The 27,462-nt window shown below is 43.8% G+C and overlaps 2 protein-coding genes and 2 non-coding genes across 19 annotated transcripts in view; all 4 read right to left on the bottom strand.

The window, feature by feature from the left end:
* Nucleotides 1-2,415: 2,415 nt before the first annotated feature.
* Nucleotides 2,416-5,074, bottom strand: HAX1 (HCLS1 associated protein X-1). 2 transcript variants are annotated; one of them, XM_068540897.1, is made up of 7 exons: nucleotides 4,920-5,074; nucleotides 4,138-4,394; nucleotides 3,784-3,971; nucleotides 3,280-3,331; nucleotides 3,046-3,152; nucleotides 2,827-2,917; nucleotides 2,416-2,677 (listed from the first exon to the last, which is right to left on the bottom strand). In XM_068540897.1, the coding sequence occupies exons 1-7, from the start codon at nucleotides 4,970-4,972 to the stop codon at nucleotides 2,592-2,594; spliced, it is 834 nt and encodes a 277-aa protein (XP_068396998.1). In that variant the 5' UTR covers nucleotides 4,973-5,074; the 3' UTR covers nucleotides 2,416-2,591. The 2 variants fall into 2 exon arrangements, with proteins under 2 accessions (XP_068396998.1, XP_068396999.1); XM_068540898.1 differs by having other exon boundaries at nucleotides 4,138-4,432; nucleotides 4,920-5,021.
* The window catches only part of UBAP2L (ubiquitin associated protein 2 like), a 44,707-nt gene continuing 22,303 nt past the window's right edge, over nucleotides 5,059-27,462 (bottom strand). For 2 of the 15 annotated variants that reach the window (XM_068540882.1, XM_068540889.1), the window contains 17 exons: nucleotides 23,789-23,987; nucleotides 22,912-23,189; nucleotides 22,582-22,754; nucleotides 21,352-21,541; nucleotides 20,571-20,625; nucleotides 19,994-20,168; nucleotides 19,302-19,374; nucleotides 18,040-18,235; nucleotides 17,861-17,949; nucleotides 16,542-16,595; nucleotides 15,837-15,918; nucleotides 14,852-15,069; nucleotides 14,362-14,467; nucleotides 9,565-9,632; nucleotides 8,278-8,475; nucleotides 7,809-7,859; nucleotides 5,795-6,287 (listed from right to left, as the gene is read on the bottom strand). In XM_068540882.1, coding sequence (XP_068396983.1) covers nucleotides 6,249-6,287; nucleotides 7,809-7,859; nucleotides 8,278-8,475; nucleotides 9,565-9,632; nucleotides 14,362-14,467; nucleotides 14,852-15,069; nucleotides 15,837-15,918; nucleotides 16,542-16,595; nucleotides 17,861-17,949; nucleotides 18,040-18,235; nucleotides 19,302-19,374; nucleotides 19,994-20,168; nucleotides 20,571-20,625; nucleotides 21,352-21,541; nucleotides 22,582-22,754; nucleotides 22,912-23,189; nucleotides 23,789-23,987 — 2,244 coding nt within the window. In that variant the 3' untranslated portion in view covers nucleotides 5,795-6,248. Of the gene's footprint in view, nucleotides 5,177-5,793; nucleotides 6,288-6,632; nucleotides 6,958-7,808; nucleotides 7,860-8,277; nucleotides 8,476-9,564; nucleotides 9,633-12,548; nucleotides 12,953-14,361; nucleotides 14,468-14,851; nucleotides 15,070-15,836; nucleotides 15,919-16,541; nucleotides 16,596-17,860; nucleotides 17,950-18,039; nucleotides 18,236-19,301; nucleotides 19,375-19,993; nucleotides 20,169-20,570; nucleotides 20,626-21,351; nucleotides 21,542-22,581; nucleotides 22,755-22,911; nucleotides 23,190-23,788; nucleotides 23,988-27,462 lie in introns of those variants that run through there. The other 13 variants (XM_068540886.1, XM_068540893.1, XM_068540880.1 and 10 more) reach the window with 10 other exon arrangements.
* On the bottom strand, nucleotides 16,003-16,138 carry LOC137763202 (small nucleolar RNA SNORA58). Its single transcript, XR_011073761.1, has one exon. It is a non-coding gene; the product is annotated as a small nucleolar RNA SNORA58 (small nucleolar RNA).
* LOC137763203 (small nucleolar RNA SNORA58) lies at nucleotides 20,931-21,067 on the bottom strand. Its single transcript, XR_011073762.1, has one exon. It is a non-coding gene; the product is annotated as a small nucleolar RNA SNORA58 (small nucleolar RNA).

Genomic DNA, 27,462 nt, shown 5'->3' with positions numbered 1-27,462 from the left:
TATCTTCTCAAAGAACCAGCTTTTAGTTTTATTGATCCTTGCTATTGTTTCATTTCTTTTTCATTTATTTCTGATCTGATCTTTATGATTTCTTTCCTTCTGCTAACTTTGGGGTTTTTTTATTCATCTTTCTCTAATTGCTTTAGGTGTAAGGTTAGGTTGTTTATGTGAGATTTTTCTTGTTTTTTTTTTTTTTAATTTTATTTATTTATTTATTTATGGCTGTGTTGGGTCTTCATTTTTTTCTCGTTTCTTGAGGAAGGATTGTATTGCTATAAACTTCCCTCTTAGGACTGCTTTTGCTGCACAATAATTTTTTTAATTGAAGTATAGTTGATTTACAATATTATGTTATTTTCAGGTTTATAGCAAAGTAATTCAATATTTTTGCAGATTATATATTCCATTATAGGTTATTACAAGATAATGGGTATAATTCCCTGTGCTATACAGTAAAAATCCTTGTTCCTTTATCTATTGATATTTTATACAAAGTAGTTTGCTTCTGTTAATCCCTTATTCCTAATATGTTCCATCTCTCTCCTTTAGTAACCACAAGTTTGTTTTCTATGTCTGTGAGTCTGTTTCTGTTTTGTATATACATTCTTTTGTGTTATTTTTTAGATTACACATATGAGTGATATACAGTATTTGTCTTTCTGTGTCTTATTTTACTAGGCATAATATTCTCTAGGACCATCCACATTGCTGTAAATGGCAGTATTTTACTCTTTTTAATGGCTGAGTAATATTCCATTATATATGTGTGTGTGTGTGTGTGTGTGTGTGTGTATATATCACATCTTTTTTTCACCATCAAACGTCATTTATTAGATTCAAAATGATGTCATCGAAGCAAACGAAAGATTTGTATACATTTTTCTTTTTTTGGCTTCCTTGCAGAAATCACATATTATAAAAAAATTTTTATTATAGTTGATTTTCAATGTTGTGTTAGTTCCAGGTGTACAGCAAAGTGATTCAGTTATATACATATATATAATCTTTTTCATATTTTTTTCCCTTACAGGTTATTACAAAAGAGTATGGTTCCCTGTGTTATACAGTAGGTCCTTGTTGGTTATCTATTTTATATATAGTAGTGTGTATATGTTAGTCCCAAACTCCTAATTTATCCCTCCCCCGCCTTCCCCCTAGGGTAACCATAGGTTTGTTTTCTATGTCTGCAGGTCTATTTCTGTTTTGCATGTAAGTTTATTTGTATCTTTTTTCTTAGATTCCACATATAAACAGTATATGATATTTGCCTTTCTGTCTGGCTTACTTCACTTAGTATGATAATCACTAGGTTCATCCATGTTGCTGGAAATGACATTATTTCATTCTTTTTTACAGCTAATATTCAATCGTATATATATATCACATCTTTTTTAATCCAATCATCTGTCAATGGGCATTTAGGTTGCTTCCATGTCTTAGCTATTGTAAATAGTGCTGCTAAAAACACTGGGGTGCACGTATCTTTTCAAGTTAAGTGTTTGTGGTTCTTTCCACATATATAACCAGGAATGGAATTTCTGGATCATATGGTAGTTCTATTTTTAGGTTTTTTTTTTTAATATAAATTTATTTATTTATTATTTTTGGCTGCATTGGGTCTTTGTTGCTGCACACGGGCTTTCTCTAGTTTCAGCAAGCAGGGGCTACTCTTCGTTGTGGTGCGCGGGCTTCTCATTGCGGTGGCTCCTCCTGTTGCAGAGCACAGGTTCTAGGCACGCGGGCTTCAGTAGCTGTGGTTCACAGACGCTAGAGCACAGGCTCAGTAGTTCTGGCACACAGGCTTAGTTGCTCCGCGGGATGTGGGATCTTCCTGGACCAGGGATCGAACCCGTGTCCCCTGCACTGGCAGGCGGATTCTTAACCATTGCACCACCAGGGAAGTCCCTACATTTACATCTTGAGTTTTTCTATCTGGTATGAGGGAATGTTCTAATCTACTTGTTTTACATGTGGCTGCCCAGCTTTCCCAGTACCACTTGTTGAAGAGACCAATAATGTTTTGCTAGTTATATTTTCCCTAATATATACAAAAAAATAAAAATAAAAACATAGCCAGTAAAGGAAGAAATATTTGCCCATGTACTTCATCAAATTATCTCATGAACTACCCAATCATAGTGCTCCCACACCTAGGGAAGCACTTATACACATACTTCCTTTTTTTTTAATCTAATGCATCCCCATGGAGAAATTCCCCTGGAATTATCACTAGTTATCTTATCTCTTCATAAGGAAAATCATCTTCTAGAGGTACCTGACCCTTACTTACCAAAATCAGGTTTTGGAAGTAAAGCAAAAAATTAAGAAATAATTTTTTGTGGGCCAAGTTAATTTGGGAAGCCCTGGATATGTGTGAGAAAGTGGAACAGCCATGACAAAGCCAAGACTAAGGAATTAACATAAATAAAGTTTTTATTGGTCAGTCTGGGTGAGTGACATACTGACATACCCTCAATTCACTGTTCCACACACCCAAGGTGCTGAGGCGGCAGGAGGAGAACTAAGCCCATTGCTGGTGAGCAAAGGGTGGGAGGGGGAAAGAACCTAAAGGCCTCTGAGGGTTAACAAGGCTACCGGGACCGGAACCAACGTCCTAGGAACAAATCCAGGATGGAAAAGGCATCATCCAGGGATGGAGGTGTTGGTGATTCTGGACCTAAGGAAGAAAGTGATACACAGAGGGTAAGTGAAAGAGACTAGATAGGGGCAAAGAAGAGGAATAATATTAAAGGGTAGGAGAGTTAAGGGTTTCCCTTTCCCAAGGAATTAAGAAATGGATCCCTTTGATTCATACTCTTTACTTACCATCCCTAGGAGAGCCACCTGCTTCTTGATGGGTTACTGTGGTCTCTTTCCGGCCCTCACTGTCCACCACAGTCCGGCGCTCCTCTACTGTCTACAAGGAGAAACCCCCACCATATCCCTAACATCACTAAAGGTGAGTTAACTGATTTCTTTACATAGGTCTTCCTTTCCAGAACATTCTCTGCCCATAGTTCCTTTTACCCGACTCTCCCAACTCACCCCATCTGGCTTAGTGATCTTAGTCACAGAGACGCTCTTGAAATAGGATTTGGGTTGGGGCTGCAGAACTGGGCCAAGGCCCTCCTCGGAAACCTGGGTATCAAGATCTAGAAGGGCAGAGAGAGGAAAGAAAAAAGAAAGAGTCCAAGGGAAAGAAGGGAACAAGTGTGGCAGGAAGAAATTTCAGGGAGGGAGAACAAAGGGCTGGTAAATGTCCTTTCCCTCCAAACTCACCATTGTCCTCTCTGGCTCTAGAATGGGGGGTCACAGGCCATGTATCATCAAACTGCAGAAGAAGCCAAAGTAGGTTAAATGACACCTTTCAATTAAATTTGAGGGGATCACAGAACCCAAACTATTTCCAAGTTCCAAAACTACTTTTCCTCAGGAGAAATAATCCCAGCCAGGATAGCTTTATTTACTTACACCTTCCTCCTTCCTGTTTTACGTATCCCTTTACCAAAAAGCATTCCTCAACTGATATTTTTCTGTCCTCCCTCAAGAAGTCTGCTTTGTCCAAGAATCATTTAAACCAGCAATTTTTTTTTAAACAGAAAGCAGAACTCACATTTCCCCCCAGAGAAAATCCTACAAGAAGCTTAATACAGAAAACAAATAAATAACACCAAGTGGAGGGCCTAGGACTCCAACCCAAGACTGTTAAGATTCCAACAAGGTTTCTAGTCTTTGCAGTCAGTTTTCTCCACAGGCTCCCACTTCAGGCCCAGATGTACTCACCCTATGAAAAGGTCTCTGGGAGCCCCAGCCTGGTGCTGGTTTGGAGGATTCAGTTCTTGCATCACTCTCCAAGGCCCCACGAAAGATCCTAGGCTGGTGACTATCTGGATACTTAAGCATTGAGTCCCGAAGCGTCTGTCCTTCCTGCCGTCTCTCACCAGGTGTCTCTGACTCAGGACCTGGAAGTTCTGCAGAAAGGTGGCAGGTGGATGTTGGGGACTTGGACTCCTTTAAATCTCCTTGAAATCATCACTTTTCTCACACTTCCCAACCCCCAACTACTCTCTGCAGGTTCCTTTTTTCACCCACCGACCCAGCAGAAACCACAGGTTCTCCCCCGGGGCATCCACACACCAGGAGGGCGGGAAGGCAAGGTCCAGGCCCCCATCTCGCTGAAGATGTTATTGAAATCCCGTACTAGGTCATCAAAGCCGAAGTTATCATGGAAACGCATCCCTCCTCCTGGGCTGAAGCTGAAGCCGAAGCCAAATTCCTCGGGGGGCTGGGGACCCTCAAACCTCGAGCTCCCACGGCCCCACGTGGCTCCTTCTTCTTCCTCATCATCTTCATCTTCATCGCGAGTCATCCCTCCAAAAAAGGGATCTCTGTGGCTAGGGGTGGAGGCAGATCGGCCACCAAGATTTCAGCACTACTTAAACCATAAAGTCAGTTAGTGGGTGACAAAGTGAGACAAGAGTTGCGATCTAGGAAGCTGAAGTGAGGGTTAAGGGGACTGGCCATCGGGTTTGTTTTGTTTTTATCAAAGTCAGTCCTCACCTCGCGGCTCCCCCAAACGCTTCCGCTCGGCTTTTCTTCACTGTTCCCCAGCCCCTCCCTTCTCTCCCAAGGTCCTGCTCACTTGCTCACTGTTCTCTTCCCCAGAGCCCTATTGTCTTCCCCACCCGCGCCCCTGTTGCACCACCCCAGACTGGAGAAAGGTTTAAGCGGTTGTTTCCTCTCCTCTTAACGACCGCCCTGGTTACTGTCGCGGGGTGAGTGCTCAATGTTGACTTCCGTTCTCTCCGCAGGAGTTGAAGGAGCAGGGAAAAGGATGTTTTTCCAAAAATAGGGTGTCAAGGGTCAAGCTCCCCTCAGAGGATCCCGCCCCGCCTTCTCTGGCCCGGACCCGCTCTCACCTCCGAGGTCCAGAAAAGCCGAAAAAGCCCCGAAAGAGGTCAAAGAGGCTCATTCCCGCAGTGGGACTCGAACCTTCGAACCCCACAGCTGGTGGCAGCCAGAGCTACGCTGTCGGAAATTGAGCGAAGCGTCAGACCACGGTACCGGAAAGCAAGCCTGCGATCGGACACTGTCGTAAAACGACCGTAAGCCGGACTGGGTGGGGGGGCACGGCAGACGGGCCTATCACGTTCCAAAGGCTCTTTTACTCCGTTTCCTGTGAAGGGAGCGGGCGTACTGAATTTTCGTTTCCCAACGATCACCTGCCTCCTAAGCCAATTCTCCTTCCTGCCGATCAACCCGCTCCAACAGGGTGTTTCGAGGGTTTGACACTGGCTGGCACCGGAGGCAGCCGCCAGAGGGCAGCCCACCCGCACAAATGAACCGGACCGAGACCCTCCCTCACCGCCGGCCCACCACACCCATGGGCTACCAGTCTTCCTTCTAAACCCACCTCGCCCCTTTCCTCCGTCCAGTTTGTTTCTTGACTGACACAATCAAGTCTAATATTAGAGGGATGGATAAAATGTTGCATTAAGCTCCTTCTAGTATAGTGACTTCCCCAGAGTTGAGTATAAGATAAAAGACAGAGGAACGCATGGATTTAACTCCATCTCTCCAGCTATTAAGGAGTTTGTCATAACTATAAAGGATTCTCCTAATTCTTCCAGGCAGGGTCTGCAACCACCAGGATAAAGACTTCGTAAGAGAGCAAGGGAAATCTATTGAAGAGTCTTGGGAGAGAATCTGGGCCTATAAGTATCCCCCTTTTCGGGTCACTGACTTTAAAAGCCTCCCCCTCGCTCTACCCCCACCTCCATCCCAACCCTGACCTTGCTCTAGACTCCTCCTTTTCAAGGGGTTGGATATTAGCTACTTGAAGTGAAAGCACTCAAGAAGTAAGAACTACTGCTTCAGTTTTGCTAGCGAACAGTGCATGTTGCCCTCATTTCTTTCCAGTTCATTTGCCTGGACCCATCTAAATTAAATTTTGATTCTACAAAGCCATTTCTTTCAACTCCTGCTTAATCCTCTCCCCTTCCACCCAATATCTTGCTCTCCCTTCACTGCCTAAAATCTGCTGTAGATCTGGAGGAAATGAAGATTTGCAGTGATTCTTTCCAGGCACCACGCTGTGTAATTCTTAGGGGAGGGGGGGAAGGGAATGCCCTCAAGGGCAAGATGATACTAGCACATTAAGGTCAGAGGAGTTCTTAAAGGGCGAAGATTTCATTTTATTCCACTGCCTTCGGGGCCTGCTAGAGAAGGCCCAGTTGGTACAGTAATACTTATTCACCAAGCTGGTCATCGACGAGACTGAGGATATCCTAGACGGAGCAAGAATGGGCAGAGGCTGAAGGTAGAGGTTTTCTTTTTATATATACAAGACACATTAATCCATTAAATTTGAGGACACAGTACAAAAAAAAAAAAAAAACACTTCAACTAATTCATCTGACAATGCTGTTCATATTCATGACGCCATTTTTTTGTTGTTGTTGTTTTTGTTTCCTAATAATAAAGGAGGAGACTTAGGGCTGTTGGGCTGATATATATTTGGGGGTCCCCCCCTCCCTACCTCACCCACACACCACCAGGGTGAACAGGAGGAGGAGAAGGGAGGGCAGGGCCCACAGCAAAGTTTCATAATCTTGAATGCAAGGGGGGAGGAGAAGAGGAAAGGAAGAAAAAAAAAGGAGAAATACAAATCCTATAATACATACAACAGAGTGGGGATGGTATGGGAATGGGACAGACATGAAGCTGAGGCATGGGATGGGCCGCTGGGGGTGGGGGCAGTGGAACCCCCCCACATTCCTTTCTCTCTTTGATGCTGTTTCCATAGTTGCCAGGCTGAGAAGCCCTCTCAGAAGATGGGACCGGGAGAAGAGAGTCAGGGCCTCAGTTGGCCCCCCAGCTGTAGCTGTTGTAGGCAGACTTGTTGGTCTGGGGCTTCTGCGGGATGGAGCTGGTCTGGCTACGTTGCCCGCTGCCCGTCTGCAGGGGAATGGGAGGGTGAATGGGGAGGAAAAAGATGTCTAGTTAGTGGGACAAATTTATGACATCTTCAGGTGGAAATCTGGAAATTGTTTTACTCTCCCATTCCCCTTGCTTAGAAACTACTCTGAAGCTTACTTCTCAACCATAGGAAATTTGTTTTATACAGCAGTTAGAGCACCTCTGACAAGTAAAAAAACACTCTCAAACTTTAAATAAGGGAAAGATGAAAAGAGGGCGGGATACTTTTAGAGACAAGATAGTGCATCAGTTCTACTAATTTTCAATTTCACCTTCTCCTCACCCCCCAAACCCACCTTCCCCTGATCCGAGGAAAGGCTACTCTCTAGAGAGAATTACAGCCTCTTGGAGATGAGTGATCACAAGGTGATTTCACTTTCACTGATCCCCATGAATGCCTCAATTTGGACATCTGTCTTTGAGAGCAAGGCAGCCCTTATTCTAGCTCCGCAACCACCTATGAGGAAGGGGGAGAGGTCACCTGCACCACCCCAGGGCTCCCCACCCCTACCACACATCTGCGAGCCCATTTCAGGAAAGGTAAGAGAGACAGTCTGAGGCCCCAGGCTCCAGATGCTGCCCCAAGAATCCTTTCCATTCCGGTAACCAAGTGTTTCAAGAGTCGGGGAAGGGTAGAAAGAAAAAGAGGACACTGAGGAGAGGAGGACAAGAGAGGAACGGGAGGCCAGAGAGCTCAGCAAGGTGTTTGTGTTTGTGTATCCCGATTTGTGACCGTGCAATCTTTTCTCTTCAAGTTCCCTGAGACTGTGGAGGTGAAATGGGGACTGAAAAGGAGTGGGTTCAAGCATATCATCATTCAGTTTCATTACCTGCTCCTCCTGCTGGCGCTGGCAACAGAGAATCATCTGCAAATATGGTAGCTGAGGCAGAACCAGGATATATGGAAAATAAAGGGACAAACTTTGACAATAGAACTCCACCATTAGAAGGGAAAGCTGTAATGTCAGGGAAGGGGGAAGGCTGGGAGAGGTAAGAGGGGAGGTGTGACCCAGGTCTGATAGGATGAGGACAACTGTGCTATGGGAGGAGGTGGAGGAGAAAGGCACCAAAGGAACTGGGCAAAAAAGGTTTCAATCTGGCCTCTTCTCTGACATCTCTCCTTTGCCGGCCACTCGTGTTGTGTGCGCTTGTGTCTGTATGTGCTGTGTGCCCATGGCTGGCACTGGGGAGGACTGGGTGAAGGTGGTGGTGAGGAAGGGTAAGAAAAGGAAAGGGGAGGTAGTTTTAGGGTATAGGAAGGAAGAGGAAGGGAAAGGAAAGAGGGGGAAGGGCTATTACCTGGCCATCCTGCTGCAGGTGATGGTGAAGGATCTGGGAGTGCGGTTGCTGATGGGGGGTCAGAATGTGCATAAAGGGGGCAGGTGGGTAAGCAGCAGCTGTGGCCGGATTGATGGGCCCCCCACTTCCTAGGGCTGAAGGCAAGTTGAAGGAGGCAGCAGGAGTACCGGAATGAAAACCTTGTTTCTCAAAGGACTGCTATCCAGGAGAATGGGAGGAGAGAGAGTAAAAGGGATCAGCAAACTAATCCTCAGAATTTCTGAACCCAAGATCCCCCACCCTCAGAAAGCAGCATGGTGTCATAGAATGAATGCTGCACCTGAAGTCAGACATTCAGGTCTCAGCCTCAGCTCTACCCTTTAACAGCTGTGTGATCCTGAGAAAATTAATCTCTCAGCTTCATTTTCTCTTAACATAAATCACGGATGCTATTAACCTCTCAGTTGTAAGGACCAAATGAGAGGATAGATGTGAGAGCACTTCGTAAATTCTAACATGATTCATGAACACAGTGAAATCTGCTGACTACTCTTAGCACAAACAGGGATACCCCTGGAGTTGGGTAAAAATTAGAACTCCTTGGATACTTCAAAAGAAATGAATACACACTGAGGTATCTTGAGTGTTAACGGTCTTGGCCATGAAGGACTCCACCATAACTCCTCATACTTTACATCAAACTTTTAATTATTTATGGTGTGTGTTGGGGGGAGCAACACAATACAAATCTGTGGATAATTCAGATGCCTCACTTTAGCTACTGGGTTGTGTCCTCTCCTACTCTGTTTATAGATATACTTACAAAAAGAATGGAAAGAACTAGTTTCCCTTCATTCCATATCTGTTCTCTCGGAAACTTATGAAAAGGTTGGGAGTGGGTATGTAAAGGGCCAGGATAGTTGCACAGTAAATCACATGACATATCACAACAATTTACCACACTGCACCTTCCTGTAACATTTTTCTTGCTTTTTCCCAGAGGGCTAAATTTAAACTTCTTCAAGAAACTGAAGTTTAGAGACACTCATTTTCTAGTAGGATGGATTTCCTGACACCTCTCTTAGGGTTGTTCTTCACTGTATTTTTTTCCCCCTTTGGCCGCGCCACTCAGCTTGCGGGATCTTAGTTCCCCGACCAGGGACTGAACCCGGGCCATGGCAATGAGAGCGCCAAGTCCTAACCACTGGACCGCCAAGGAATTCCCATGTTCACTGTACTACTATCATTCCAACTCCACCTCCTCTATGTCATTTCTTTTTCCACTTCTATCCAGAGCCAGGCACCTACCTGGGTTTTGGAGTACACAGAACCCGAGATATCTGGCACGCCTGTGTTACTGGAGGTGACTGATACACCTGGGGGGAGGAGGAAACAGACAGGAGGATTAGCTCAGCTAGCTGCCTGGCCCCATCCCTGGGAGATGATGTGTGTAGTAGCCCTTCTAGCTATAGCACTGCAAGGGAATTTTGGTCTGTTTTTCCAGCTTCATGTCAGTCCTGAGGGATAAGAGTTCATGACACAAAAGCTCCCTAGGTTCTCCTGCCCTTTCCAGATGTGTACTGAGTATTTATGTGAGAGTGAGGTGTGTTGTATTGGGGAGGACTAGGGAATATAGCCAAACCTCACTAGCATATGGTTTTCAAAACACTTTTCTGTGCCAAAGCCCAACAGGATTGTATTAAACTTTTAACGTCCATTTCAAATCAACTGACCCAAACTCCACTCAGTTCTGCAGTCCTGCTCCTGAATGGGCTCAAAATCCATGCCTCCACAGCATAAGGTAAGTATTAGAGGAGCACTCCTATTCAACCCCCAAGAGCACTTTCATTCTCGGAGCCTCAGTTTACTTAGTCCAGCTTCCCCAGTCTTGGCACTTCTACGCTACAGACTTATGATTTAAAGAGCTGGCACAAAGGCTAATTTCCATTTACTCAGTTTAAGCCAAAGCATGGAGAGAGAGGGGTAAGGAAGGTAGATAGGGGTAGGCTATCTCCTACAGCCTAGGTGGAACACAAAAATCCAACTGTCATTCTAGTTTACAACTTCACCTTTTCCACGAGATAAAAGCTCTAATCCATACTCGAGCAACTTGCATGTTTCCTATTGAAAACCTCCCTACCACCAACTACAATTTTAAGGAAACCACAATAGTACAATTCTCCATTTTGATTTGTACTCCTTAAACTGAAATACACATACTGTACCTCCTAGGGTATGGGGCAATAAGTCAAGGATAGGAAAAAGCCATCAGGTAAAATAACCCAGCAACTTACTTGAGAAATTGTATACCAATATTGAAGGAAAAGTAACTCAAATTTAACTAGGAATTTAGAGCATCCTTTCTAAATATGTTAGTTTTCAGGAAGTGAGATAAAATGAAACCTCAGAAAAACTTTGCATTTCAGTTTATGTCTTTGGATCATTCTCCTCTGCTGTTAGAACACTTTGTTGAGAGTCTTTTGGAAGCCCTAAACTGACCAAATCACAAATGAGGAATTCTCCATTCACCCACAATTCAACAGCAATCTCCCTTCAAACTCCAGAACCCAAATCCTCTCTAGACCAAGGCAGCCTTCAAAAGCTAAGCCCACCTTGGACAGCCACTTTAGAATCTTCCCAGTAGAAGTGGCATCTTACTCTGGAGAACCCTCCCACATCACAAGGCCAGATAGTTCTAGGGAGGAGCAAATACCAACTAGGAAAAGAACAGAACTACAGAAACCAAGCATGAGAAAATACTTCCCATCTCCAAAGTATCAACTCTACACTTTAAAGGCACTTAAGAAAAAGGGCACAATACAGGAACTAACATGATAGTTTTTTCCCTTCCCTTTTCAAGCCCCAGGTGCCCATTTGGCAAATCACTGGTAATAGGCATAACTTTAAGAACAGGAGTTCATTTATGTAAAAAGCTAAGCTAATGAGGAGGTTTGTGTGGAAGGGTTGACAGTAAGGTGTAATAGGATATAAATGGAACATTTTTGAGAGGAACCAGAAGAGACAATGATCTTTACTGCAAAGGCTCAAACAGCTTGCTGACACCACTTGGTCACCCCATACAGAATGGGAGAAATGGCCGATTCTCAAGCCAGGTGGTAGGGAGGAATTTAGTTCCAATGTGCCCCTACCTGGTCTCATTCTTTCCAGAGGGTGGACTAGCTAAAAAAACAGCTTCTAGTCTAGAGGCCTTAATTGGCCTGTTGGTTGAAACAACTGGAAATGCTGGAAAAAAGAGAATACTTTGTGTAGTAGCCCTAAATGGCCTCGGTGTAAGCATCTGAGACCCTAGAAAATAATGGGCATTGGTTTCCCTACCTATCATTCACCAGTAATTAGCAATCTCCTCAGACTACAGTTTTCTTGCTTTCCTTCCAACAGTCAACACCCCCTGATTACCCCCACTCCCAAGCAGGGATGATCATACAAACACAATGTGGATGGCCGGGAGGAGAAGCAAGAACCAATCTCTCCCAGCATGGCAGCCCCTGGGAAGGCTGGTCACACTCACAGGACAAAATTACTCCAGAGGGCTGGGAACAAATACAAAGAAAGTGAAATATCTAGGTTTCCAATTAACCAAGGACAGAGTTCTCACTGTCCAAGTTAACTCTATGAACGAAGGGCTGACGATGTACCAGTTGGATTGAGAGGGGATGAGAATTTCCATAGCCAAGGAGATGTCTAACCAAACCTCTCTCACACATTCTTAGCTATACCCACAAGTGCAAAACAACTAATAATCCACAATCCCTGAAAAGCCATCGAGGGACTAAGAACAATGTTCCAGGCTAGAACAGTTTCCACAGCCTGAGTCATCAACTAGCTGGTCACTAATGACTTTATCTGATCTCAATCAGCCACTTGGCCTTTGGGAACCAGATGTGGGAATTAAGCCTTGGGAGATACTTTCCTAACAAATGCTCTGAACACCATCTCTTCAGCCTTTCACAATGACATGACACGAACTTTTTTGTCCTTTCTCCTCTGCTTATGTCAGAGACAAAGGGAAGATCTAAATGGAAAAGTGAAGAGCTATAATAAGCATGGAGAATCGGGCATTTTCTACAAATAGCTTTCTTGACTAACCAATCAACAGGCTGGGAACTGAGGCCACTTCCCCTCCCCCACCTTAATAAAATCACCATACGGAAAAGTTAACAGTTCTTTGGCTATGCTGGGGTTTGATTGAAAAGGCCACCCTCCACCCTTCATCCACAGCACAACATTGGCTCCTAGTGTCCAGAAAGACATGCACGGAAAGAACGCCAGAGTTAGCTAAAGAAATACCACAGTTTATTGAAGACTACAAATATTTTGTTACAAGTTGAAACTACATGCCTTCCAGAAATCAAAAGCAACAGCAGGTGTGTGCATTGATGCTTCGGAGGAGGTGCTGCACCGCTTGAATTCGAAATGGGTAAGACAGGGTCAGACACATGGGGGAGAGGGAAATGGGGGAAGGGCAAGTTCAAAAGCCCAGAAGGTATCCACCAACTCATTTCCCCAAGCCACGCAGGCCATGGCCACAGCTCAGCAGGCTCTCCTCAGTGGTCTGGTTTCTGAAACAAGACTTCAGTGCAAATTTACACACACACACAAAACACAGCCCCCAGCCTTGGGCCAAATTAGCTCTCTGCCGTCCAGAAATGCTTGTAAGGGGGTGGATATTTTCTTCCTAAAAGGAATCAAATACATAAAAATAAATGAATTTAGAGGTTGATGAGGAATGGGATGACAAGAGCCCTCTGTGGGGTTGGGAACTGGGGATTCTTAAAGGGCTGTTATAGGAGGTCTCTGAAATCTTAAGGGAAGTATGAAGCTAGGACTTCCAAAATCAGCTATGCCATTTTCTTCTATTACCAATCATCTACCTCTTCAAATTCTTGAACCTGGTCCAGCTAAGACCTAAATCTAATATTCTTGGAATAGGGCCACTCCAAGACAAAAGCTTATAATCCTCCCCACCAAAGACTAGGGTGGACCTGCTCAGTGAGAGGGGGGCCCTAGGCACAAGGAGTCTGGGTATTATTAAATCTCAATGGGGTCTCTCAGGATTTCTTTAGTTTAAATCTTGACCCACTCTAAGTCATACAACACAGTTCAAAGCTCCACCTGTTAGATCCCAGACCTACTGCCCTCTTTGCTCAGCTCAGTTTCCCAATAATTGAAAACCTTGGGCAATTTTAACCACCTGGAGCCCATACAAGGGTGAAGAACACAGATGTAGCTCCATCCAAATCACCATGTAACCATAACTAAGCTAAGAATTTTAAAGGACAACCCTCAACTCCAACCCCAAGCAATGGCAACCACCTCCTCCCCACACACATCTACAAGGCACTGAAAAAAGTAGATGGAATTGTTTTATTCAAAGACTCTTACTCCCTGTCCTCCAAAAATGGAGAGTAGGTGTCAGGTATGGGAGCAGGGATAGGCTAAATATCTTTTAGGTCAGCACCCATTCAGAGGATTCCCGTATTTCCCTCCCTGCCATCAGAGGTGCAAATGGACTTTGCAAAGAGACCAGCCATACAAATGAAGGAACATAAAGGTCCAACTCTCCCTCTATTGAGTATTCATGCCTTACTCCTTTCTCTCCACATCTTTGGCCCTCTAGATAGGCAATAAAAAGGGGCCACATGAGAAAAGCAGTACTACAAAGAGATTTAAGCCAAACCTACCACAGCATGCGAGCTAAGAACCCATTTAACTCTTCTATTCAGTGCATATATCCCCTATTGTACTACCAGTACCTTAAATGTTAACACTTACCTCCACTGACATCTCAGTAAAATCTTGGGGCCCTCTGCTTCCCACCCAAAGTTTAGGCCAGCCAACATATTCTAATAGCCACCTCATGCGCCAGGGCATTCCCGTCATGAGTAGTGGATACACGTTCTAGCATTAAGCTCCTCTGTTGGTGCTGCTCAGACAGACACCCAAGTCAGGCAGACATTAACAGTCATACATGCAGCAGCACACCCTCACCAACCCTGTTTTCTCAAGCACCAGATCTTCCTCCCTGAAGCTCATTTAATGACATCCCACAGACACCAGTGACAGCCAGGGTCGAGGTGAGCTTACCAGTGTTGTATCCATGAGACCCATATCCACTTGGCTGTTGGAAAGGGGTGGCTGATGCATTCACACTGACATTCACACCATGCTGCTTGGAAGAGGTAGGAGCCACCTGAAGAGCAATAGGCCAGAACTACATTGAAATGGCAGCAAAGTACCACTCAACCGACCCCTTCTACTCCAGAGACTGGGCATTCAGCTGGCTACCCACTCTGATGTATGCTGTCCACAGTTTACTTAGCAAAATGGGTTCAGGGAATGAATGAGAGTCTGAGGGAAGCAAAGCTGTACATTCCCCCTTTAGCTAATTCTACGAATGGGTAATCCCTTATCCCAATCCCAGCCCCACTCCCTCTCCCAGGCCAGAAAGAGGCTAGAGGTGGAAACTGTTCCTCTTCATTCATTATTAAAAAGTCATCTAGCCTTGAAAGCAGCTAGCATAGTGTCCAGGGCTAGGACTCTTCACCACAAGTGAAGACCAAGCCCAAGTACTTACAGGGAACACAGCAGGCCCATACTGGAAGGTGCTGGGGAGGCCCGGAACCCCTGTGTAGTATGGCAGGCTGGTGTAACTGTAGCCAGGAGGCAGCGCCGGGTTCAGGAATGTCTGCTGCGTGGTATGGTGAGTCTGTGTCTGGTTCTGCTGGGGCTGGGCCAAGGTTGTGGCCGGGGCCGGGGAGGAGGCATCCCCACGGCCGAACTTTGTGAGGTCACCTGTGACAACGAGAGGCTAAATGTATCTGCCTCTTTCACCCCCCAACACCAATGCAGAATTTCCTCTTCTGGTTTCACATGATTCCAGGAGAGCCTTCAGAGACTATTAAAGTTCAGTGCTTTGAATTACATTTCTTTGCGTCTCCATTTAGCACTGCTCAGCACACACTCCGCACAGTGCTAGTCAAGGACTAATGTTGCATGACTGTGCAATACTGTGGCAGAAACCGGCTCCCAGAATAAAGCTCCTGTATGATTTCCCTGCCCACCTGTTTTCTTTCATCTCTTCCCCACCCCACCCCCTCCTTTCCTTCTCTGCTTCCCCTCCATGGGGAAAACTCCATGCTGGACTTGAAAAACAATGCTAGGTCAGGGAAAATGACAGGTCAATAAGGTCAACAATAGGTCAGGCCCTGGCCTAGCAAGGCAATGAGACTGCCACATGAGTAAGGAACAGGAGCAGAGATGAGTAGAGGAAGGCCAGTTCAACCACAGTACTTCCTGGAAAAAGCTAGAGAATAGCTGAGAAGTCAACACATCATCCGGAGTCACAGGGAGACAACAGAAAGCGGGATGAGAAGCCAAGTTGCTACATGCCCATCTTCAGCAGGATTCTGAATCTACCAACCCTGATTTACCACATCCATTTTGTACTTCTGTCAAAGATCTTAATTAAAGTGAGAACTGGATCCCTTCCTTCTACTAATCAGGTTTCTGCCACCAAGGCCAACACAACTTCCCTTTATTCAGCCCCATCCCAATCCTACCAGAATAAGGGTTGCTGGCCAGGCTACCATCCCTCCCAGTCAGCGGAGTGGTGGGTGTGGGAAATGGGATGCTGTAGTAATCCTGAAAGAGAGAGATAAAAGAGCAGAGACTCAGTGCCACTCATTCCCAGAAGTGAGGACATATCATTCAGCGTGAGAAGCAAGAGAATGTTGGAGTACTGCAATTTATCCAGCCATTGATTAAGCTGGCTTGAACTGGCACAAACTCCATATTACTCTTGCATACACTGTCCCCCCTGCCTGGCCATGGGGACAGTCAGGCAAGGTCTACAAGTATGCCCACCAGGAAACACTTCAAGTCCATCAGTACCAATAATATTCTCAAACCTCTAGATATTATCCCTAATATTCTACTACTACTGAGAAAACAGATCTTCCTTCTGGAATTCATCAAAGTGTTTGAGACATACAGGAAGCATCCCAAGAGCTCCACAGTACTCTGAGCTTTAGAACAGGTTAAAATGTGTTTACTTCAAAGATGCCACAACTCTGATTAAAAAAAAAAAAATTACCTTCTGTTAGAACCACTCTCTAAGTACATTCTAATATATCTTAAAGTATGTGTATGGAGGTATGGCTTGAGAAAGAGCCAAGTCTGTGACTTATCAACTGAACATTTGGAATAATCCAAACATTAATTTTAAGATCACTTTCTTTTCCTAAGCTCTACAACCATATACTCACCAATGGAAATCTTGTCTGAAGCATCTGCAAGTCATCATAACCATATACTTGTGGCTGAAAGATACAAACATGTAACAATATTAATGAGGACTGGTCATGATAGTAGCAAACCAAGGAGCTAACAGACAAGATAAATCAACATTCATCCTCATTCTTAAGAAGAAGAGGACATAAATTATTTCCTTCATTTTCTTTAAGAAAGAAGTGAAATACAAAGAGATTACATGATTCATGAAAGGTCTTGAAGCTTTCCTCGAGCTACACAGTGATTCAAATAGGCTGGCCTCTGGGTAGCAGTAGGGTATGCACAAGTCATACACACATAGCCTGCTTTATTCTACCTGTCTTTGTCTCCTTTGCCCTTCAAAATATGGCTTTAAATTTATCTCCTTCAGAAAGGATTCACATTTTACTCTACTCTTTAATGTTTGGGTACTAAGGTAGTGTGTTAGATATTAAAAAAGTGCTAATGGATGTTTCATTTGTATGATATTCTTCTAGACTCTCTGAAGGCAAAAACAAGTTTGTTTTTTTTTTAATTTTTATTGGAGTATAGTTGATTTACCATGTTGTGTTAGTTTCAGGTGTACAGCAAAGTGAATCAGTTATACATATAACATATATCCACTCTTTTTAGATTCTTTTCCCATATAGGCCATTACAGAGTACTGAGTAGAGTTCCCTGTGCTACACAGTAGGTTCTTATTAGTTATCTATTTTATATACAGTAGTGTGTATATGTCCATCCCAATCTCCCAATTTATCCCTCCCCCCCCACCCCCGCCCTAATCCCCTGGTAAACATAAGTTTGAAAAACAGATGTTTTTTAAAAAATTTTTAAAATAAATATCCTCCATCTTAATAGGCACTGAATACACGAAGCTGACAGAAGACACAACAGAGCAAAAGGCTACTACTGTCAGTCACCTATTCTCAGATAGCCCCAGACTAAGTCAGGGAACTCTACTCCGACTAGGTCAGAGGCAGCATAGACCCCCAGAAATTAGGAATCAATCCAACTAGAGAAAATAATTTCCTAAGAAATTGAAAGGGATTCTAGTTAGACACTCTGGCCTTTGGCTTCTGAGGCCCAGAAATTGTGTTTCACCCGAGAAAATACACAATAGAGGACCTGGTCTAGGTTTAGTCCTTCCTCTCTAAAAAATTATTTTTTTCCAAAACTACAAAGATTAAAAACTTGTTTACATGTGACAACCACTCATTTATTATTTAATTATATTCTTCCACCTGAAGCCATAGCCAGAAAGAATAGCCATACCACCTTCCTCTTTTGGAGAAGATCCTTCAGTCTCACTTACCGGGTAGGCATGTAACAGCCCTGGAGCCATAATATATGGATTAGGCAACAATGGCGGGACCCCAGGAGGGAGGTTGGGAGGAGCTTTTCCTGAAAGAGAAATTATATTTTTATCTTGTCACACTATTACTTTGCTCGTCCATACCAAAGGAATGCAATTCATCTTCTATGCAGGGTTACCTGAAGTCGTAGCAACTGAGCTTCGAGTGGAGGCTGTGACGGTAGAGTTGCTGCCTAGGCTGAGGCCCAAGCTACTGCCACTATTGAGACTGGAAGAGACACTGACCACTGGGGGAGGTGCAGAGACTGTGCTGGATGTGGTGGAGAAAGTGCTGGAGGAAGAATGAAGATTCGCCTCACTCTCCACGCTTGTGTGCTTCAAAAAGGCCGTGCAGTGGAAGAGAGGAGGAGGAAACAGTGATTAGTATAACAGGTCAGGAAAGACAATCCCTTCTGTTGATTATATCACACCAACTTCTCAATTAAAAAGACTGAGGCAGGGTACTAGGGTGCTCTCTGCCAAAGTAATTAGAAGAAGTTACTAAATACTGTCTGGCTACACATTCCCCAACATTCATCTGGTAAAGATGGTAACAACAGACCCACTGCACATTATCACCCTGTTCAGAAAGGCAGCAGAGCGAGTAGGGACAAACTCCCTAGAAACCAACACTGACTAGTCAATGAGGAGACAGAAGATAGGTCTGAAAAATATATCATAGTCTTCTCTCCCACATTCTTCTTCACTAGGCCAGCACAACGGACCAGTTCACAAGCTAGAAAGAAGTACAAGTTCTAATGAATTTAAACCTGGAATAGTATACTTGAGGAAAGAGAGATTCCTGAGAAAGCCTTAACCCTCATTACCTTGCCCCAGGCTTTTGACAAACCAGACACCTTTGCCCAAAACAGGTCCTTCTGAAGTTAGTTTTCTTCCTTACCATCTCAGCTTAATTCCACAAATTGTTATAAAATCACAACAGTGAAATTAATTCTTTGGACAAAAGCTCTCATCTGGCCTCTACTTTCATAGGATGCCCAGACTCAAACTGATTATTTTCAGGACTCATGTCTGCCATACCCCAGACCAATGAATGAAAATGGCTGTACCAGTAAGAAAGGGATGTATGTTCTTACAGAATTTATCATAGCACACAAAGCCCCACCCAATTACAGTGTTAAAAAAAAAAAAGGTCATATATTCAAAAAAAGTCACTTCCAGGGCTTTGAGAATTGGCCTACAGCTCTGCAAGATTTCTGGATTCTTCTGCCTCTCTTGGCTTCAAACATCCTTTTACTCCTTTCCTGAAACTTCAGATGAATTATCATTTTGCCACCTCATGAAGAAATTTTCAAGAGTCCCTTCTTGGGAGACTCTTACAGTTGGATAGTTGTTTAAGTGTAACAGGACCACACTTCCTCTTTTATAGCATCACACTTACCAAAAGAGTGGATGTCGAAGTGCGCCCAGAAGATGTTGATGATGAAAGGGTATTCTGCTGAGTAGATAACGTGCTGTAAGGTAAAAGAGGTTGCCATTAGCCATAGGGCTATGGTTACCTGACCTGAAGCTTCAGTCAAGAACACAGGCCAGACACAGAGAACTGACTTGTGGTTGCCGGCAGGAGGGGTGGGGAGGGATAGCGTGGGAGTTTTGGGTTAGCAGATGCAAACTAGTATATATACAATGGATGAACAACAAGGTCCTACTGTATATAGCACACGGAAATATATTCAATATCCTGTGATAGACCATAATGGAAAAAAATATTAAAAAAAATATGTATATGTATAACTGAATCACTTTGCTGTACAGCAGAAATTAACATAACATTGTAAATCAACTATACATCGATTGAAAAAAAAAAAAGAACATAGGCAAAGAAGGCAGAATATGGGACCAAGGAGATCTGAGATCATATGGTAAACACAATGGCCAGCCAGGGGTAGTGAGCAGTTAAAGCAAGAATGGGTGTTGAAAAAGGGGAAAAAGCCTCCTGTCTTTACTTCCCATAGCTTTTAGGTCACCCACTTAGCTAATGTGGTCTCTGCTAGGCAGAGAGGACAAGATAGAACCAGAGAGCTCTGTTATTACTACTCACCAACCCAAACCTCCATCCTCACCCCAAATCACCTGCTGTGTTGTGTGGTGGTAGTATTTGGAATCTCCTCATTGTGGCTCAAGCCACCCAAGGAAGATGAGTGCTGATTGGTTGTCGTCAGTAAGGAAGCTGCAGATACCGTTTCACTGAGAGGGGGGATGCTAGAAGTGGAAGGTGAGTCAGATTTCACAGCAGAGCCTGTAGCACCTGGAAATAAAGAAAGGAATTCACCTCATCAGAGGAAGTTATTAAGAGGTGACGACAGCCCTAGGCTGTCCCAAAGACAAGAGTGTGAGTCATTTAGTAATGGACCACTAACATTTAGGTACAATCTTTTCTTTTTTTTTTTAATTCCAAGCATTTCACAGCACTGATCTCATTCGTCCAATAAAGAGAACCCACAGGATTATCACTGTTACAAGACAGAGAACCTGAAACTTACGATAGTTTGAGATTAAACAGCAAGGTAGAAAGAACCAAGCTAAGACTATACCAGGAGTTTTGATCATTGAAGCAGGGCTCTTTTCACAACAATCTACGAAATGCAAAAATATTTAAAGGGGAGTAAAAACACTACAACTGAGAGGAAAAAGCCTGGAGAACACTCACCTTCAACAGATTGCGTGGTCTGTAACTGCGTGGCCTGCACAGAACTGAAGCCATTCTGGTACAAAAAACAGAGGAATAAGAAACAGACAAACTCAAGTGAATAGGTCAAGTTAGCACACTGACTCAGCTTAACTTCTGTCAACCAATTTCTTTCAGAGAAATTCTACAAGTTAATGAAAGGATTAACATAATGTATACTACCTAAACAAAATAAAAACAACAAAAATTTAGAAACAACAAAAATAAGATATACCAACCCTGTGTGACCCAGGGCAACAGAAGGCAATGCCCAAACTGCTGAAGAGATCCCAAACCCCAAACAGATACAGGAAAGGTCCAAATCCAGTGATCCCTGGGGGAGGATGTGGGAGTATGACAGTTCAGCCAAACCACCTATTCTGCTGGCTGCATCTGACAGTCACTCCACATTGCCTCTAGCATATGCTGTCCCCCTCACCAAGCCAAGACATAGCAAGGTGAGGTCTACTGATATGCACCCACAGAAGGCTGGCAATCAGATCTTCCAAGAAAATAGGTAATTGAGACTGATTCTACTAAAGAGAATGAATCTTTAGTGCAAAGAGAATGATCTTCTGGCTCTAAGTCTCCAAGGTTAGTGAAGAGAACTTTTATTTCACCAACCACAAAAATGTGGTTCAGCTTCTCAATCAGCACTTCAGAGGTGTCTTAGCACCATTTGTCAAGAAGTAAAACACTTATATTTCAGAGATTTTGCCCACTATTCTCCTAACCAATGCCCAGGGGTTCGTGAAGCCAATACCTTTGCCTGAGTCAAGTCCTTTTGGGGTGATGAAGAGATGGAGCTGGGGTACCGCCGAGTCTGTGTGGATCTTTGTTCATATAGAGGGCCCTGAGCATTATTTTGGGAGGTATAGGTTGTCGGCTGAATTGGGCCACTCTGATAACCGGACTCCTGACTCTGGTTAGATGAAATTGTGGATGAAGATTCACTGTGGGGAACGGAGAAGGAAAATCTGAGAGTGACGAATAGAGCAGATCCGCTGATACTAAAACAGTGGAGATCTACTACTTGTGTAAGTTGATTACAGTCAAAAAGAAAAATTCCAGCAACAAATAAAAGAAACTGCCGCAATTTTCTCTTGACAACAGTAGGAATTTCCACCTCCTATAGAGCCAGGGATCTAAGCTAAGAATCGAGTTTAAAAACATTTTCAACTCTTAAAGGAAGAGAAAAAATTCTTGTTTCCTTACATCCTGTTGTTATTAGAAAAAGAGGCTAAAAGTCAGTAGAAAGGATATACTAACTCTTGGTCCCTTTGATACCATCGTAACATGAACCCTAAACGCGGGAAAAATCACCTTTTGCTCATGTTCATTTTAAGGAATTCTGAGCTCCTGGCCCTCTCAAAAACCCTATGAAGTAAAATTCTCTTGAAAGGAACTTTTAAAATATTCACATGCATTAACAGCAATTATGATTCAAAGGAGCTAGGCTGGGGCAAGACACCTCTGTTTTTAAATTCTAAGGATTGAAAAAAATACCCTAGTACTCTGGACTTCCTCCAGGATTTTCTACTGCTTAAGATGGCCTTCCCTGATAGCTATCAGAGGAGGCAGGGAAGGTTCTACTGGAAAGGTTTCTTTTAATTGTGTAATATATTAATGTTACCTCCTTCCTAGGAGTTCAAAGCTACATCCTTCGTAGGCGTAAGTCCACACCAAGGGGCTAAAAGTGTCAAAAGCAATTTTAGCTGTGGTAGATGCCAAGGTACTCTGTTAAAGGTGGGGTACACGTCTCTAAGAACTGTGCTTGGATATTCTAGAAGTGCCCAAGGGATACATTTCTGTTTAGAGTTAGGAAAAACCTAGTAACAATATCTTAAAGTGCTCAACAAAATGCTACAATTGGCTACTTTTCCCTCACTCAATCAGAGGCTTGGCCTGTCCAGAGTTCTGGGAATCAGCAAGAGATTTAGAAAAACTGGTAAAGGTCTGATAAAAGAAGTCTTATGACGGCTGTTTCCTCTACCTGGCTGTGCTGGTATAGAGGCTACTTGGAGCCTGGCTTGAAGAGGCGCTCGTGGTGGGGGTGGACTCATAATCAGAAAGGACAGGCTCTGACCCAAACTGCAATGCCCCAAACTGCAGGTTTAGCCCTGAGATATCTGCCGAGCCAGGCATCTCCACAGCCAGAGCAGGAATCTGTAGAGAAGAAAAAGTAATGGTTTACTATAAGCTTACTGTAAGACTAATAAAAAACTTCTGCTTCAAACCTCCAAATTACACCCTTACAATCTCAATTCTCAAATCCCACACCCCTTTGCCCTAAAATAATATCTATCTAAAAGTTCAAATATACCTTAGAAGTCAAGGAGGCTTTTTTCTTCTGCTGTTTCAGTTTTTGCTGAGCCGGCTGAGGGCTGGACGATTGGTTGTCTGAAGACCCAGGAGACATTTGTGGAGCCGAGGTGGATTTGCTCGGCAGAGGAGAAGACGGAGTTGGAGGTGCAGCAGTGGAGGTAGCCACTGCGGGTGGCTTCTCCTGAAGGAACACCTCCATCATGGTTGAAGATGGGGTGAAAGTCTGGCGCTTTGTAAAGGGGCTGTGCACTGTTGAGTCATTTGGGTTCTTCAAATCTGCACGAGGAAATCCAATAAGCATGAGGCCAGAGGTGCTCGTGAACCTCAAGAAAATGCTATTATCCTGCTCTAGAGCCATGAATTAGGGCCCCAGGAATCAGAAACTCATATAAACAGGTCCTCTTTTAAGATTTAATCTCATTTCTATAGATGGCAATCATAGGATTTTATTTGTTAAGTAGAACCGAATCAAATCAAAACTATTACCCTGCCTATGTAAGAAAGGAATCCAGGAATTGTCCATGTTTAAAGTGTAGGTCCTAAAATGGAAAAGCCCAAAGGCAGTATGATGTTTTCAAATACTGAAGATAAACCTAGGGAAAACCCAAAACATCCTCAGGTCAACAGAAGACTGCAAATGTGTACAGGGCTAAATTTGATGAAAGAGATATACAGCCTCAACTTACGTATTTATTTATTATTCCCCAGCTTTCTCAACTGAGCCTATCTCACCAGGGGAAATCACTGTGGGAAAAGAGCCAGTTGGCTGCCCTTCTCCTCACTTCAGAACACATTCTCCACCCCTACTCCTGCCAGCCTCTTGGCAGTAATGCTCCAATGCTTAAAGAATTCAAATCACTTTCCATATTTCTCACCATACTGCACCAGCGATGGGGATTGTGTGGTGGAGCCCATGTCCCAAGAGGAGGTGGTGGTGGTTCCAGATTGAGAATGCTGAGCTGCCAACTGAGCCAGGGCCTGAGCAGTCTTGAATTGCTCCAAGAACTGGGAGCCTGTGGTGCTGCTGCCTTTAGCTTCACCGACATCACCAAATCCTTTCCCTAACATGCTCACCTGTAGATCAACACAGAGATTAGAGAAATCCACAGCCAAGCAACCTTGTTCAGCTACTCAAAAAACAAACAAACAAACAAAAGCAAAACACTTATCCTGGTTAAGAGCCAGCATAGGTAAGACAAGTAAAGAATGTCCAGGGGGCTTCCCCGGTGGCGCAGTGGTTGAGAATCTGCCTGCCAATGCAGGGGATACGGGTTCGAGCCCTGGTCTCGGAAGATCCCACATGCCGCGGAGCAACTAGGCCCGTGAGCCACAACTACTGAGCCTGCGCGTCTGGAGCCTGTGCTCCGCAACAAGAGAGGCCGCGATAGTGAGGGGCCCGTGCACCGCGATGAAGAGTGGCCCCTGCTTGCCACAACTAGAGAAAGCCCTCGCACAGAAAACGAAGACCCAACACAGCCAAAAATAAATATAAATAAATAAATATTTTTTTTTTAAAAAGAATGTCCAGGGCTTCCCTGGTGGCGCAGTGGTTAAGAATCTGCCAGCCAATGCAGGGGACACAGGTTCAAGCCCTGGTCGAGGAAGATCCCAGATGCTGCAGAGCAACTAAGTCTGTGCGCACAACTACTGAGCCTGAGCTCTAGAGCCCACGAGCCATAACTACTGAGCCCGCGTGCCACAACTACTGAAGCTCACGCGCCTAGAGCCTGTGCTCTGCAACAAGAGAAGCCACCACAATGAGAAGCCCGCGCACCGCAACAAAGAGTAGCCCCCGCTTGCCAAACCTAGAGAAAGCCCGCGTGCAGCAATGAAGACCCAACACAGCCAGAAATAAAAATAAATAAAATTTTAAAAAAAGAATGTCACCAAAATAGAATAGTCCATTACAGCATAAGCTCTGGACTCAGACTGTCTAGATTCAAATCCTGGTTAAATAATTGTGGAAAAATTACTTGTAATTGGTCTGTACCTCATTTTCCTCATCTGAAAAGAGGAATAAAAGTAGTACCTCATAAAGGTGTAGGAAGATTAAACAAATACTATATAAAGCATTTAATATGTGCATGGCACATAACAAGCAGTCAAAAAAATAAGAGCCATTAAAATTTATACCATTACCGGGGCTTCCCTGGTGGCACAGTGGTTGGGAGTCCGCCTGCCAATGCAGGCGACATGGGTTCGAGCCCTGGTCCGGGGGGATCCCACATGCCGCGGAGCAACTGAGCCCGTGAGCCACAACTGCTGAGCCTGCGCTCCAGAGCCCGCGAGCCACAACTACTGAGCCCACCTGCCACAACTACTGAAGCTCGCATGCCTGGAGCCCGTGCTCCGCAGCAAGAGAAGCCACCGCAATAAGAAGCCCACACACTGCAACGAGGAGTAGCCCCCGCTCACCGCAACTAGAGAAAGACCGCATGCAGCAGCGAAGACCCAATGCAGCCAAAAATAAATTAAAAAAAAAAAAAATTTATACCATTACCATCACTTTCCCCTCCCTCCTTCTCAGGGACTCCTTTAATGACTGGAGGGGTTTTCTCCCCTTTGAATTTTTAAATCAACTAATACTTGATTATTAAGCTAACATGAAGGTGATATAAAATTTCACTTCAGCCATTAAAATCTTTGCCCCTTCCACTGAACAGCTCAAAAGGAACAAAAACAGCTAACTGAGCTTCATCTCAATGTTTCTAATAACTAGCATAGAGACAAAGAAGCAAAGTTAAGGGGCTATCTCAACTTCTGCACTAAAAGATCAAGTAATGAGTCAATATGATTTTCTTGTTTTCTGTGTATATCCAAGTTCTACAGGGTAATCATGATGACAAAACAAAATTTACTCTTAATGTTTCTGGGGGATTCTCTCTATTCCCTACTACCAAGTAAAACTACCAGCCTAGACCAGAAGATTAACCATGTGGCCTTGACTATTCTAAAGACCCTCCAAGGAGATTTAGTCTAGTCTCTCTTAGGTTCTTACTTAAGCACATCATGATCTTCATCATTAAGCGGTGCTTATACAAAACCAATCTGTCCAACCCAAGATAAGACTTTTTTCCCCCACTTCAGTCTGTATCCCAAGACTATACAAACAAGAACAGAAACACTGGAAATCTAGTTGAAAGTACAGGATTGCGGCAGAGAGATGATCCCGCACAGCAATGATTACCAAATATTCTGCAAGCGTGAAACACTGAAGGTATAGAAAACTACCTAACATTCATATATTATGATAATGGGGAAAGGCTCCTATATTACTTACATGTATTAAATTTCAAGGGAAATTAATCCTCTAACCTCTGTCCTCAATGGAAAAGAACTACATTAAATAGCATACTGATTAACACAGGTAATGAGAAAAAAGAATAGTACTTATGTTTAGTTTCACATATCACACGATACACGTTAAACAGAATGTTAAAGTGGAAGTATACTGAAAACTTATTTTTGATATGAGAATTTGGATTTAGGTGTAAATCTTCAACTCCAGACATTAAAGGCAATTAAAAGCGACACAGAGCACTTAACCCATTTTCCAGTCATGTATCTCAGGTGTTGATAGTTATTTTCTGAACTTCATTGTATCTTCCTACGACATTTGTCCCATTTTGTTTCTTCCTTCTTTTTCTTTTTAGTCCCAACACTCCTCTCCCTTCTCTGCCACCTTTTCTCTCCTGTGACCACTCATACATGGCAGAATATCAACCAGCAAATTACTATTAACACAAAAAACTATTTTAAGACAACAGTTAAAAACTAACAGAGTGGGACTTCCCTGGTGGCACAGTGGTTAAGAATCCGCATACCAATGCAGGGGACACGGGTTCGATCCCTGGTCCAGGAAGATCCCACGTGCCGCAGAGCAACTAAGCCCGTGAGCTACGACTACTGAGCCCTTGTGCCACAACTACTGAAGCCCACGCACCTAGAGCCTGTGCTCCGCAACAAGAGAAACCACTCCAATGAGAAGCATGAGCACCACAACGAAGAGTATCCCCTGCTCGCCGCAACTAGAGAAAGCTCGCGCGCAGCAACGAAGACCCAACAGAGCCAAAAATAAATAAATTTATTTTTTAAAAAACTTAACAGCTCTGGATTAGAGGCTGACTTAGCAGTTTTACAGCTGAAGTAACTACTATAACCTTACTACTAGAAAAATAAAAGTATATGCACACATGTAGTTTCTTACCTCTTACAACTATAGTAACCCTCCACCAAAAAATAAACAGGAAAGTAAAGGCAAAGAGGAGAGAAAAAGCAGTACTTTTAGGATTTACTGACCATCTTTGTTTAGTTATTTAGCCTTTGCTATAATTGATGACCCTGAATTTTAAAAAATATTCTGAATCAACAAGTCATTTGCCATAAGTGCTCTAGGTTGTTAATAACCAATACCATTACTTCCACATTTGTGGAGACTTTACCCATTATCTTATTTATCTTCCTGAAGCCCTGTAAGATAGGCACAGCAAGCACTCTTATCCCCACTTAGAGAGAAAGGGAGAAATAGCTAGTAAGTGGGCAGATTCAG

The sequence above is a fragment of the Eschrichtius robustus genome, chromosome 3 (assembly GCF_028021215.1).
Source record: "Eschrichtius robustus isolate mEscRob2 chromosome 3, mEscRob2.pri, whole genome shotgun sequence".
NCBI lineage: Eukaryota > Metazoa > Chordata > Mammalia > Artiodactyla > Eschrichtiidae > Eschrichtius > Eschrichtius robustus.
Note: the sequence above shows the minus strand (reverse complement) of the source record. Positions and strands in the feature narration are given on the sequence as shown.

Coding starts and splice junctions, on each gene's coding strand:
- HAX1 (XM_068540897.1), bottom strand. CDS start 4,972: ATGAGCCTCTTTGACCTCTTTCGGGGCTTTTTCGGCTTTTCTGGACCT. Junction 4,395..4,919: donor GGCTTTTCTGGACCTCGGAG/GTGAGAGCGGGT, acceptor CTCCACCCCTAG/CCACAGAGATCCCTTTTTTG. Junction 2,678..2,826: donor AGGTGGCTCTCCTAGGGATG/GTAAGTAAAGAG, acceptor TTTCTTCCTTAG/GTCCAGAATCACCAACACCT.